Source organism: Pristis pectinata, chromosome 7, assembly GCF_009764475.1.
Source record: "Pristis pectinata isolate sPriPec2 chromosome 7, sPriPec2.1.pri, whole genome shotgun sequence".
Taxonomy (NCBI): domain Eukaryota; kingdom Metazoa; phylum Chordata; class Chondrichthyes; order Rhinopristiformes; family Pristidae; genus Pristis; species Pristis pectinata.
Genome location: NC_067411.1, coordinates 1,046,187 through 1,060,513, shown reverse-complemented (window position 1 = coordinate 1,060,513; position 14,327 = coordinate 1,046,187). Strand labels below are relative to the sequence as shown.

At 50.9% G+C, this 14,327-nt stretch overlaps 2 protein-coding genes across 2 annotated transcripts in view; both read left to right on the top strand.

Moving 5' to 3' along the window:
* The first annotated feature begins 114 nt into the window (after nucleotides 1-114).
* The window catches only part of LOC127572336 (G-protein coupled receptor-associated protein LMBRD2-like), a 76,720-nt gene continuing 62,507 nt past the window's right edge, over nucleotides 115-14,327 (top strand). The window contains exon 1 of the mRNA XM_052019464.1: nucleotides 115-220. The gene's annotated coding sequence lies outside the window, so the exon portion shown is untranslated. The remainder of the gene's footprint in view (nucleotides 221-14,327) is intronic.
* The window catches only part of LOC127572335 (G-protein coupled receptor-associated protein LMBRD2-like), a 40,233-nt gene continuing 26,077 nt past the window's right edge, over nucleotides 172-14,327 (top strand). The window contains 2 exon segments of the mRNA XM_052019463.1: nucleotides 172-220; nucleotides 12,452-12,782. Of these exon segments, the coding sequence (XP_051875423.1) occupies nucleotides 12,609-12,782 (174 nt within the window). The 5' untranslated portion in view covers nucleotides 172-220; nucleotides 12,452-12,608.

Here is a 14,327-nt window from a genome sequence, read left to right as displayed (position 1 = left end):
CGCGCGCGTACACCGGAAGCGGGATCTGATTGGTGCAGAATGAGCCCCGCCCACTCCCGCCGCCGGGTGGTCTATAATACGCATGCGCCAGTCTCTGGCGCAATGCGTGGTGGGAAATTGTGATGTTAGAACTACATGTCCCGTGAGGCATTGCGTTGTGCATGCGCACTACGTGGACCCGGAGCTGACGTCACCTGAAGCGGAAATGGGAGCTGGAGAGGTGAGAAGCACCGGTACCTGGTGGGGGTAAATACCCCGGGGTGGGGGGAGATACCCGTGGAGGAGGGGGTGTGGGGGGGGGGGAGATACCCGTGGAGGAGGGGGTGTGGGGGGGGGGGAGATACCCGTGGAGGAGGGGGTGTGGGGGGGGGGGAGATACCCGTGGAGGAGGGGGTGTGGGGGGGGGGAGATACCCGTGGAGGAGGGGGTGTGGGGGGGGGGAGATACCCGTGGAGGAGGGGGTGTGGGGGTGGGGGGAGATACCCGTGGAGGAGGGGGGGTGGGGGTGGGGGGAGATACCCGTGGAGGAGGGGGTGTGGGGAGATACCCGTGGAGGAGGGGGTGTGGGGAGATACCCGTGGAGGAGGGGGTGTGGGGGGGGGGGAGATACCCGTGGAGGAGGGGGTGTGGGGGGGGGGGGGAGATACCCGTGGAGGAGGGGGGGTGGGGGGGGGGGGAGATACCCGTGGAGGAGGGGGTGTGGGGGGGGGGGAGATACCCGGGGAGGAGGGGGTGTGGGGGGGGGGAGATACCCGTGGAGGAGGGGGTGTGGGGGGGGGGAGATACCCGTGGAGGAGGGGGTGTGGGGGGGGGGGGAGATACCCGTGGAGGAGGGGGTGTGGGGGGGGGGGAGATACCCGTGGAGGTGGGGGTGTGGGGGGGGGGAGATACCCGTGGAGGAGGGGGTGTGGGGGTGGGGGGAGATACCCGTGGAGGAGGGGGTGTGGGGGTGGGGGGAGATACCCGTGGAGGAGGGGGTGTGGGGAGATACCCGTGGAGGAGGGGGTGTGGGGAGATACCCGTGGAGGAGGGGGTGTGGGGGGGGGGAGATACCCGTGGAGGAGGGGGTGTGGGGGGGGGGGGGAGATACCCGGGGAGGAGGGGGTGTGGGGGGGGGGGGAGATACCCGTGGAGGAGGGGGTGTGGGGGGGGGGGAGATACCCGTGGAGGAGGGGGTGTGGGGGGGGGGAGATACCCGTGGAGGAGGGGGTGTGGGGGGGGGGAGATACCCGTGGAGGAGGGGGTGTGGGGGGGGGGGGAGATACCCGTGGAGGAGGGGGTGTGGGGGGGGGGAGATACCCGTGGAGGAGGGGGTGTGGGGGGGGGGGAGATACCCGTGGAGGAGGGGGTGTGTGGGGTGTACGTTGGGGGTAAATATTGGGGTGGTGTGTGAGGGATACATCATACGGGGTTGTGTGTGGGGAATACATACAGGGGGTGAGTGGGGGATATGTACGGGGGGAGGGTGTGTGGGGGATACATCATACAGGGAGGGGGGTTTGTGGTGGATACATATGGGGGGTGTGGGGATACATTATAGGGGGTGGTGTGGGGTGTACGTTGGGGGTAAATACGGGGGAGGGTGCGTGTGGTGGATACATACGGGGGAGGGTGCGTGTGGGGGATACATACGGGGGAGGGTGCGTGTGGGGGAGACATACGGGGGAGGGTGCGTGTGGGGGAGACACATACGGGGGAGGGTGCGTGTGGGGGATACATACGGGGGAGGGTGCGTGTGGGGGAGATACATACGGGGGAGGGTGCGTGTGGGGGAGATACATACGGGGGAGGGTGCGTGTGGGGGAGATACATACGGGGGAGGGTGCGTGTGGGGGAGATACATACGGGGGAGGGTGCGTGTGGGGGAGATACATACGGGGGAGGGTGCGTGTGGGGGATACATACGGGGGAGGGTGCGTGTGGGGGATAAATACCTGGCATGTGTGGGGAGGTCAGGGGGTAAATACTGGTGGATGGGAATGGCGGGAGGAGGTAAATTCCCCAGGGACGGGTAGATACCAGGGTGAGGGACGGGTGAGTAGCCTGGAGGACAGTGGTTAATGTAGAGGGGAGGTGGAGACAACATGGTGGGGAGGGAAAAAGGTGAATGGTGGAGGGTAGTAGCAGGGATTAGCCCAGAGGGAAGTGGGGGATAAGTAGCAGGGAGAGGATATGAAAGGTAAATACTAGGGAGTGGGGGAGGGGGAGTATTGAGGGCAAGGACAAGGTAGCCTTGGGCAGAGGTGGTGGAGAGGTGCAGTGACTACACCAGGAGAGCGAAGTGCTGACCTCTGGCAGTTTTGGTTGTTCAGATGAAGGGTCTCGACCCAAAACGTCGAATGTCCACTTCCCCCAACGGAGGCTGCCAGACCCACTGATTTCCTCTGGTGCTTTGTGTTGCTGTGTTTTGGATGCTTCAGTCTGTTGAACCAGTGCTACCTGTCCAGAGACATAGAACATTACAGCACACTATGGACCCTACGGCCCACGATGTGTCGACACTTTATCCTGCTCTAAGATCTATCTAACCCTTCCCTCCCACATAGCCCCCCATTTCTCTATCGTACATGTGGCTATCTAAGAGTCTCTTAAATGCCCCTAATGTATCTGCCCCCACAACCTCTGCGGGCAGTGCGTTCCACGCACCCACCACTCTCTATGTAAAAAAAACTTACCCCTGACATCCCCCTTATACCTTCCTCCAATCACCTTAAAATTTTGCCCCCTTGTGTTAGCCACTTTCACCCTGGGAAAAAGTCTCTGACTGTCCACTCAATCTATGCCTCTCATCCTCTTGTACACCTCTATCAAGTCACCTCTCAACCTCCTTCTCTCCAAAGAGAAAAGCCCTAGCTCGCTCAACCTATCCTCATAAGACATGTTCTCCTATCCAGGCAGCATCCTGGTAAATCTCCTCTGCACCCTCTCTAAAGCTTCCACATTCTTCCTATAATGAGGTGACCAGAACTGAACACAATACTCCAAGTGTGGTCTAACCAGAGTTCTTTGGAGCTGCAACATCACCTTGCGGCTGTTGAACTCAATACCCCGACTAATGAAGGTCAACACACCATACGCCTTCTTAACAACCCTATCGACCTGCGTGGCAACCTTGAGGAATCTATGGACATGGACCCCAAGATCCCTCTGTTACTCCACACTGCTAAGAATCCTGCCATTAACCTTGTATTCTGCCTTCAAATTCGATCTTCCAAAGTGTATCACTTCATACTTTTCCGGGTTGAACTCCATCTGCCACTTTTCAGACCAGCTGTGCATCCTATCGATGTCCTGTTGCAACCTACAGCAACCTTCTACACTATCCACAACACCACCAACGTTCATGTCATCTGCAAACTTACTAACCCACCCTTCCACATCCTCATCCAAGTTATTTATAAAAATGACAAAGAGCAGGGGTCCCAGAACAGATCCTTGTGGAACACCACAGGTCATTGACCTCCAGGCAGAATATGCTCCATCTACCACCACTCTCTGTCTTCTATGGGCGAGCCAATTCTGAATCCACACAGGCATGTTTCCCTGGATCCCATGCCTCCTGATTTTCTGAATGAGCTTTTCATGAGGAATGTTATCAAATGCCTTGCTAAAATCCATGTACACCACATCCACTGCTCTACCTTCATCAATGTGCTTTGTCACATCCTCAAAGAATTCAATCAGGCTCATGAGGAATGACCTGCTCCTCACAAAGCCATGCTGACTGTCCCTAATCAGCCTATGCTTCTCCAAATGCCCATAAATCCCATCTCTCTGAATCTTCTCCAGTAATTTGCCCACCACTGAAGTAAGACTCACTGGTCTGTAATTCCCAGGGCTTTTCTTGAAGATGTCCTTCATGGTGGGGAGGGTTGTGCCCATGATGGAGCTGGATGAGTCTTCAACCCTCTGCAGCCTCTTGTGATCCTATGCATTGGAGCCTCCATACCAGGTGGTGATGCAACCAGTCAGAATGCTCTCCACCATAGATTTACAGAAATTTTTAAAAGACTGTGTTGAGAAATGTGCAGTTGTACACTTTGGAAGCAGAAATAAGCGGGTAGATTATTATCTAGAAGGAGAGAAGATTGATAGTACGGTAGTACAAAGGGACTTGGGGGTACTCGTACAAGATACCTTAAAAGTTAACCACCAGGTTGGATCGGTGGTTAAGAAAGCGAATGCTATGTTGGCATTCATCTCGAGAGGTATAGTGTATAAAAGTAAGGAAGTGTTGATGAGGCTGTACGGGGCACTAGTGAGGCCTCATTTGGAATACTGTGCGCAGTTTTGGGCCCCACATCTTAGGAAGGATGTGCTGACGTTGGAGAGGGTTCAGAGGAGATTTACGAGAATGATTCCGGGAATGAAAGGGCTTAAGTATGATGAGCGTTTGTCGGCTCTTGGACTGTACTCACTGGAGTACAGAAGGATGAGAGGGGACCTCGTAGCGACATTTAAAATGTTGACAGGTAAGGATAGAGTAGATGTGGCTAGGCTGTTTCCCTTGGTGGGCGAGTCCAGGACCAGAGGGCACAATCTTAGAATTAGAGGGTACAGTTTCAAGACAGAGATGAGGAGAAATTTCTTTACCCAGAGGGTGGTGAAATTGTGGAACTCCTTGCCACGCACAGCAGTGGAGGCCAGATCAGTGGGGGTGTTCAAGGAGGAGATAGACAGATATCTAAATAGTCAGGGTATCAAGGGATATGGGGATAAGGCTGGAAAATGGGATTAGAATAGTTTTTTTCTCTCTTTTCTTTTTTCTTTTTTTCCCACCCCATTTCTTTTTCCCTTTTCCTTGGAGCAGACTCGATGGGCCGAATGGCCTGCTTCTGCTCCCTTGTCTTGTGATCTTGTGACATACCAAATCTCCTCAAACTCCCATCGAAGTAGAGCCGCTGGCATGCCATCAATGTGTTGGGCCCAGGATAGATCTACAGACAATGAGCCTGACTCCTCTGTCACACTCCCTGGAGATGTTCTGTCCAACTGGTGGGACAGAGCCACCAGAGAATGTGACATAAGTAGTTCACAGGTGAGAGGGAGTAGCCCTGGAAGTCCATGAAGTCTAGTATCAGGTCAACCACTGGCAAGGAAAGCTTTTCCTACTGGCCGTGCTCTGTCAGCTGAATGCTGCTCCATTTGAACAACTCTGGGAAGAAGCACAAATGTGCCCATTATCAAGAGTGGTGTGGTAGCTCAGTGTTGACTGAGTCCTCAGGGACCCAGCTTCAGGCTTGCTCTGTGGCTGGTAGCGAGTAAAGCAACACAGGAGATAAACGTAAGAACATAGGAATGAGGAACAACAGTAGGACACCTGGCCTAACCAGCCTGATCTTCCACCTTAGGCCCATTTTCCAGAATGATCCCCAGAGCCCTTGATTCCTCTAATCCCCAGGAATATAACCGTCTTCTTTTGGATGAACCTAATGTCAAAACTCCATTGACCTCCGGGGTAGAGAATTCCACAGGTTCACCAACTTCTGGGTGAAGGAATTTCTCCTCATGCAGTCATACAGCATGGAAACAGGCCCTTTGGCCCAACTGGTCCATGCCGACCACGGTGCCCATCTAAGATGAGTCCCATTTGCCCATGTTTGGTCCATAACACTTTAAACCGTTCCTATCCATATACCTGTCCAAGTGTCTATTAAATGTTGTTAATGTACCTGCCTCAACCACTTCCTCTGGCAGCTTGTCCCATACTCGCACCATTCTCTATGTGAAAATGTTGCCCCTCAGGTTCTTAATAAACCTCTGCCCTCTCAGTTTTAAACAACCAACCTCTTCGTTTTAGACTGATATAAAAACAAAGTGCTGGAAACACTCAGCAGGTCAGGCAGCATCTGTGGGGAGAGAATGCCCTTTCATCAGAAGAATCATGCCTTGCTCTGTCCACAAATGCTGCCTTCCCTGCTGAGTATTTCAAGCAAATGAAAATCAAAAGCAAATCTGCAGACACTAGAAATCTGAAATAAAAACAGAAAATGCTGGAAATACTCAGCAGGTCAGGCAACATCTGTGGGGGGAGAATCAGTTAATGTTTCAGGTGGGAGACCCTTGGTCAGAACTGAACAGGAGACAAAAGAAGCTGGTGAAGCTGCAGGGAGGGTGAGGGAGGGCGATGTCTCTGTTAGGATGAAACCAGGGAGATCATGGGGATAGCCAAGGTTATGTGGTTAATGAGCTATTAACGTAGACAAAAGAATGTGGGAGCTGTGAACTGCAGAGCAGGAAGACAAGCCCAGCAGGTCAGGCTGGGCACTTGCTCCACGCCCAGAGGCAAGAAAAGATAAAAAGGGGAAAAACAAAGACCTGAGCTCACAAGATCAAGGAGCAGAAGTAGGCCATTCGGCCCATTGAGTCTGTCACAGATGGAGAAATCAAGTTACCAGGGGTTGTAGGATTCAATACCGAGACCACAAGGCTGCAACATATTCCCAGCATTTCTGTTCTCATAAGATATAAACCTACTCAATCTCATCCTCACCAATCTACCTGTCACAGGTGTACAACAGCACTAGTGGAACCTGTCTCCAGGGAAGGACGCTGGGTGGAGTTTTCTGAACTCATTTTTGCATCCAGCGCCGCCGCCTCAAACAGTAAAAGTTCTGAAAGTAGATGCAGGCACCTTGGTTAATTGGGACCCTGCTGCATCAGCACACCAGCCATTTCACCCACCCTATTAATTGCTAGTCAGTTCCATCTGCCAAGCTGGCCAGCTGTGAGCACAGTTAACCCAAGCAGTAGATGAAAGTCTAGGGACTGTAACAGTCCTTGTGCAGAGAAAGTTTCGCCTTCACCATCACGTCTGTCCTCGTCCTCGGCCTCTCCACTGCCAGAGTGAGGCTAAACACAAACTAGTGGAACATCACCTCACATTCCACCTGGGTAGTCCACAACCCGGCGGCACGAATTCTCCAACTTCTGGTAACTGCTCTCCCTCTGTCCCTTGTCTCTCCCCCTTGATCTACCTGCCCGCCCATCACTGTCTCTTTCCCCTCCTCCACTCTCTCCATCACCCACACATTCCTCCCATTGGTTCCCCTCCCCACTTACCCCTCCCTTTATTCCAGGCTCCACCTTCCTCCCCCATCAGATTCCATCATCCTCAGCCCTTTGTCACCTCCACCTCACAGCTTCTGTCATCATTCCCACTCTCCTCTCCCCCATCTACCTATCACCCCCTCACCTGGACCCACCCGTCACCTCCCAGCTCCTGCCCCACCCTTTCCCCCCATCTCTTTATACCGGCTATCTCCCCTTTATGTTTCAGTCCAGATAAAGAGTCTCAACTCGAAACATCAACTGTCCATTTCCCTCCTTAGATGCTGCCTGACCCTCCGTCTATGTGTCCCCCACCATAGAGTGGTGTGGCTCTGCAAACGTTTAAACTGGGACAGAGTTGGAATGGGTGTGACAGCTCAAAGCTAGGCATCCGTTTGGGACTGTGGATCAGCAGCAGCAGAGGTGTACAGTACCCCCCTCCCAGCCTGACACCTCCCTCTCTCCATTACTGTAAAGGTGGCCATTAACCCTAGTTAATGCGGAAGGGCATGTTGTGAGCAGAACACTACAGCTGTAACTGATGATGTGGAAAATGGTTTAAACTCGCTTCGCAGGGGGATGGGACTCAGAACAACAGGTCAGTAAGTGAGGGAACGGGCAGGAGGGCTGATGTCAGGGAATGTAGTATTAGGCAGAGTCCTGATAACAGATGGGATGGGACGAATGGTTTGAAGTGTTTGTACTTTAATCTCGGAGTGTTATGGGCAAGAGTGATGAGCTTAGAGCACGGATCAGTACATGGAACTATGATGTTGTGGCCATTACAGAGACTTGGTTGAGGGAGGGACAGGAATGGGTGATCGATGTACCAGGGTTTCGAAGTTTTAGAAAGAATAGAGAGGGGGGGTAAAAGGGGGGAGGAGTTGCAATAGTTATTGGAGATAATATATCAGCTGCACTCCGGGGAGACATAATGGAGGCTCGGACACAGAGTCTCTGGGTAGAGCTCAGGAATAGGAAGGGTGCAATCACCTCCCAATAGCTGGGACATTGAGGAACGGGTATGCAAACAGATTAGGGAAATGTGTAAACATTACAGGGTTGTGGTCATGGGAGACTACAACTTCCCTAATATAAATTGGGACTTTTTTAGTGCAATGGGGTTAGATGGGGCAGAATTTGTTAGGTGTATCCAGGAGGGGTTCTTAAATCAGTATGCTGACAGTCCATCAAGGGGAGAGGCTATTCTGGACCTGGTGTTGGGTAATGAGCCTGGCCAGGTGACTCACCTATCAGTGGGTGACCAATTGGGGAACAGTGACCACAGCTCACTAACTTTCAGGACAGCTGTAGATAAAGATAGGTATGGGGCTAGCGGGAGTGTTTTAAATTGGAGCAGGGCTAATTATCAAAACATAAGGCAGGAACTAGGTAGAGTAAACTGGGAACATCATTTTGTTGGCAAGTCCACATTGAACACGTGGAAAGTGTTTAAGAGTCAAATACAGAGGGTACAGGATAGGTATGTCCCGATTAGAAGGAAGGACATGAATGGCAAAATAAGGGAACTTAGTCAAGAAGAAAAAGGACAAGTACCATACCATAGAACCATACAGCACAAAACAGGCCAGTTAGGATCAGACAGAGCATGTGAGGACTATAGAGAAGCTAGAAATCAACTCAAGAAAGGAATTAGGAAAGCCAGGAGGGGCCATGAAAAGTCTTTAGCAAGTAAGATTAAGGAGAATCCAAAAGCATTTTACACCTATGTCAGGAATAAGAGGATAACGAGGGAGGGGTAGGACCACCTAGGGATAAAGAAGGGAATCTGTGTTTGGATGCAGAGGATGTGGGGGAGGTTCTGAATGAGTATTTCTCTTCAGCATTTACCCAGGAAAGGGACATGCAGGATGCAGAAATTGGAACTGAGGGTGTAAACATGTTAGGGCATTTAGAGGTCAAGGAGGAGGTAGTGTTAGGTCTCCTAAACAGTATTAAAGTGGATATGTCTCCAGGGCCCGATGGGATATACCCCAGGTTACTGACTGAGGCAAGAGACGAAATTGCTGGGGCCTTGACCAGTATCTTTGTATCCTCTTTGACCATGGGTGAGGTCCCGGAGGAGTGGCGAGTGGCTAATGTTGTTCTTCTATTTAAGAAAGGAACAAGGGAAAATCCAGGGAACTGTAGACCGGTGAGTCTCACGTCAGTTGTAGGGAAATTACTGGAGAAAACTCTTAGAGACAGGATATACGAGCATCTGGAATCCAATGGTTTGATTCGGGAAAGCCAGCATTGCTTTGTGCCGGACAAGTCATGTCTTGCTAATCTGGTTGAGTTTTTTGACAGGGTGACGAGGGAGATTGATGAAGTTAGAGCTGTGGATGTCATCTATATGGACTTCAGTAAGGCATTTGACAAGGTTCCACATAATCGGTTAATCAAGAAAGTTTGGATGCATGGGGTCAGTGGAGAATTGGCTGTGTGGGTCCAGAACTGACTTGCCCGTAGAAGACAAAGGATGGTGGTTGAAGGGACTTATTTGGGTTGGAGGCCTGTGAGTAGTGGTGTTCCGCAGGGATCTGTGCTGGGACCTCTGCTGTTTGTGATGTACATAAGTGACCTGGATGAGTATGCTGATGGATGGGTTAGTAAGTTTGCAGACAATACCAAGATTGGTGGAGTTGTGAATAGTGTAGAAGACTGGCGACAGATACACCGTGATATAGATCAGTTGCAGATGTGGGCAGAGAAATGGCAAATGGAGTTTAACCCGGATAAATGTGAGGTGTTGCACCTTGGTAGGACTAATGTCAGGAGGCAGTACACTCTTAAGGGCAAGACCCTCAACAGTCTTGAAGAGCAGAGAGACCTTGGGGTGCAAGTCCATGACTCAATGAAAGTGGCTACGCAGGTAGACAGGGTGGTTAAGAAGGCTTATGGACTGCTTGCATTTATTAATTGGGGTAATGAGTATAGGAGTCAAGAAGTTGTGATGCATCTCTATAGAACTCTGGTTAGGCTGCATTGAGGTATTGAGTGCAATTCTGGTCACCTCACTACAGGAAGGATGTTGAGGCTTTACAGAGGGTGCAGAGGAGGTTTACTAGGATGCTGCCTGGATTAGAGGGCATGTGCTATCAGGAGAGGCTGGACAAACTTGGGCTCTTTTCTCTGGAGCGGCGGAGGCTGAGAGGTGATCTTTTGGAAGTGTATAAAATTATGAGGGGCATAGATAGGGTGGACAAGCAATATCTTTTTTCCCATTATTGAGCAATCCAATACCAGAGGGCATGCATTTAAGGTGAGAGGAGGTAGGTTCAGAACAGACGTGAGGGTTAAGTTTTTTACTCAGAGTGTGGTGGATGCCTGGAATGCGTTGCCTGATAGGGTGATGGAGGCAAACTCAATGGGGGGCTTTTAAGAGGGGCTTGGATGGGCACATGAATGAGAGGAAAATGGAGGGATATGGGCATTCTGTAGGTAGGAGGGATTAGCTGTGTCAGCACAACTTTGTGGGCCGAAGGGCCTGTTCTATGCTGTACTGTTCTATGTTCTATATATGGCAAATGGGAACAGGAGCAGGCCATTGGCCTTTTCAGTAGTTCCACCATTCAATGTGATCATGGCTGATCATATCTCCAGTCCTACCCCTGCTCTATCCCTACACCCCTGCTGCCTTCTGTGAATCTGCAGCACAGGACTGTGTGTGTTACACTGCTGGAACAGCAGGCCATGGGCAAAAGAAGTTCTCAGTCTCACAACTAGACAAATGCTCCACATCCAGCTGTGAATGGGCAATTAAACATCTGCTGGGAAGAGCAGACCAGGAACATCCCCATCCTCAGCGATAGTGGATGCAGTGTGTGAGAGTCAGAGACAAGGCTGAAGCACCATGGTTAGCTGGGAATACCAAGTGGATGAACCAGCCCAGCTTCCTCCTGAAGTCCACTGTTACAGGAGTCAGTCTGCAGCCAATTCAGTTCACCCCCAGTGATACCAACAAAGGGCAGCAAGTAAATGAGACATTTTCGGAGCACTAATGAGGTTAGGACATACACTGTGAATGGTGGGGTCCTAGAGAGTAACGTGGAACAGAGGGGCTTTGGTATGAAGGTACGTAGATCCTTGAAGGTGGCAGTGCAAGTAGATAACATGGTTAAGAAGGCACATGGGATACTGGCCTTCATTAGTCGGGGCATTGAATACAAGGGAGGTCATGCTCCAACTTTATAAGCCTTGGTCAGACCTCAGCTGGAATACTGGGTGCAGTTCTGGTCACCACACTGAAGGAAGGATGTGACTGCACTAGAGGGGGTGCAGAGGAGATTCACCAGGACATTGCCTGGGATGGAATGTTTCACTCACGTAGAGAGACTGGGTCTGTTCTCGCTGGAACTGAGAGGTTAAAAGGGAACATGACTGAGGTGTATAAAGTAATGAGGAGGTATAGATAGGGTAGACTGCAGGAAATTGTTCCCCATATCAGAGGCAGATAAAGCTAGAGGACATGGGTTAGAGTAAGGGGTAAGAGATTTAGAGGTGACATTCAGCCAGAGAATGGTGAATACCTGGGACACACTGCCAGAGGGAGGGTTGGAGGCAGAGTCACTGACAGCAGTTAAGAAATGTCTAGACCAGCACTTGAATCACCCAGGTGTAGAGGGCTCTGGGCCAAGTACTGGGACATAATGGCACTGTGTGCAGTTTTGGGCTCGTTATTTAAGAAAGGATGTGCTGACATTGGAGAGGGTTCAGAGAAGATTCACTAGAATGATTCCAAGAATGAGAGTGTTAACATATGAGGAACGTTTGACGGCTCTTGGGCTGTACTCCTTGGAGTTCAGAAGAACGAGGGTGAACCTCATAGAAACATTTCAAATGTTAAAAGGCCTGGACAGAGTCAATGTGGCAAAGTAGTTTCCCGTGGTAGGGAAGCCTAGTAGAAGAGGGCACGACTGCAGGATTGAAGGGTGCCCATTCAGAACAGAGATGCGGAGAAATTTCTTCAGCCAGAGAGTGATGAATCTGTGGAATTTGTTGCCACGAGTGGCTGTGGAGGCAAAGTCATTGGGTATAGTTAAGGCAGAGATTCACAGGTGTCTGAGTAGCCAGGGCATCAAAGGTTATGGTGAGAAGGCAGGGGAGTGGGGCTAAATGGGAGAATGGATCAGCTCGTGATAGAATGGTGGAGCAGACTCGATGGGCTGAATGGCCGACTTCTGCTCCTTTGTCTTATGGACATTGGATTAATACAGATGGGTGCCCTCTGGTTGCATGGATTTGGAGGGCTGAATGGCCTTTTTCTGTGCTGTATAACTCCATGATTCTAAAAATGTTCACTTTCACCCCAAATCCATTCTTTCTATTTGTGCTGATGCCGCTCGCACGCAGGGAGGGGCTGCGCCGGCGCTGCTCACCTGCTGTATTTTCTCCACAGGTTTCCTTGGACAACTCCATCTAGTGACCAGTGATTGACCAGCAACCAGAGGCTGTCCTCCCCTCCCTCACTCCTCCCTGATCTCTCTTGCTTTCTATTTCTCTCTTCCCCCTCCCCCTCCCCCCCTCTCTTTCTCCCCTCCCCTGTCAGGTTAACCATGAGTGGAGCAGTGCTGGGCATCGATATTGTGGCTGTTTTCTTCCTGGCCCTGTTGGTTCTCTATCGCTACGCCGACTTCAGGAAGCAACATCGTCTGGTGATCGTTGCCACCCTCTTGGCCTGGTACCTCTGCTTCCTGATTGTCATCATCCTGCCGCTGGACGTCACCACGGTAACCATTTGCTGCACCCTACCTGCTCCTTCCTGCACCCCTTGCTAAGTTTAGCTCCCTGTGCAGCAGCCACCAGTCAGTCAGCCCAGTACCAGCCCACGTCGTCCAGCTCTCGGGTTGTCCCAAGGGCAGTGAGCATGGAGTTGTTGAAGGGATGGATTCATCACTGGAGCATGAGGAGACATCTCACTTTCTTGTGTTTGGTCCATGTCCCTCTAAACCTTTCCTATCCATCTACTTGTCAGATTGTCTGTTGTAATTGTTCCCTCCTGTACCACTTCCCCTGGCAGCTTGTTCTATATACCCACCACCCTCTGTGTGAAAAGATTGCCCCTCAGGTCCCCTTGAAATTTTTCCCCTCTCACATTAAACCTCTGCCTCTAGTGTTAGAATCCCCCATCCTGGGAAATGACTGTGACCATCCACCTTATCCAAACCCCTCATGATCTAGAAATCTCTACAAGGTCACCCCTCAGCCTCCTTCGCTCCAGGGAAAACAGTCCCAGCCTGTCCAGGCTCTCCATAGAACTCAGGCCCTCCAATCTTTTCTGCACCCTCTCTAGCTTAATCGCATCCTTGCTATGGCATGGCTCCCAGAACTGCACACAGTACTCCCAAGTATGCCTTATCAACAATATGTACAACTATAACATTTTGTCCCAACTCCTATAATCAGTGCCTCAGCATAGCATAACGCCTTCCTCACCACCCTGTCTACCTGTGCTTCCATTTTCAGGGAACTATATACTCGTACCCCTTGGTCTCTCCCCAGGACTCTATTATTTACTGTGCAAGTCCTGCCCTGCTTCAATTTCCCAAATTCATCACCTCGCACTTGTCTGAGTTAAACTCCATCTGCCATTCCTTGGCCCACTTCCCCAGGTGATCTAGATCCTGTTGTAACCTCAGACAACTTTAACTGAACACTTCATCACCAATTTTGGCGTCATCTGCAAACTTACTAACCATGCCATCTACGTTCCCTTCCAAATCATTAATATACATGAAACAGCACAGACCCCTGCAGCACACCACCGGTCACAGGCCTCCAATCTGAAAAGCAGCCCTCCACTACCACCCTCTACCTCCTACCACCAAGCCCAATTCTGTATCCAATTTGCTATCTCACCCTGGATCCCAAGTGTTCTACCCTCCTGGATCAGTCTACCATGTGGGACCTCGTCAAAGGCCTTGCTGAAGTCCAACGTCTACCGCCCTGCCCTCATCAATCCTCTAGGTCACCTCCTCAAAACACTCAATGAAATTTGTGAGGCACAATTTCCCACATACAATGCCATGCTGACTATCCCTGCCAAACCTTATTTTCTCAGTAGGGGTATCAAAAACAAGAGGGCATTGGTTTAAGGTCAAATAGACCAGGAACATCTATTTGCATGTAGAAACAGGCTCTTCAGTCCACAGTGTCTATGCTCACCATCGTGCCTATCTATACTAATCCCATTTGCCTGCATTAATTCCATATCTCTCTATGCCTGACTCATTCAAGTGCCTGTCCAGATGTCTCTTAAATGTGGTTAACTGTTC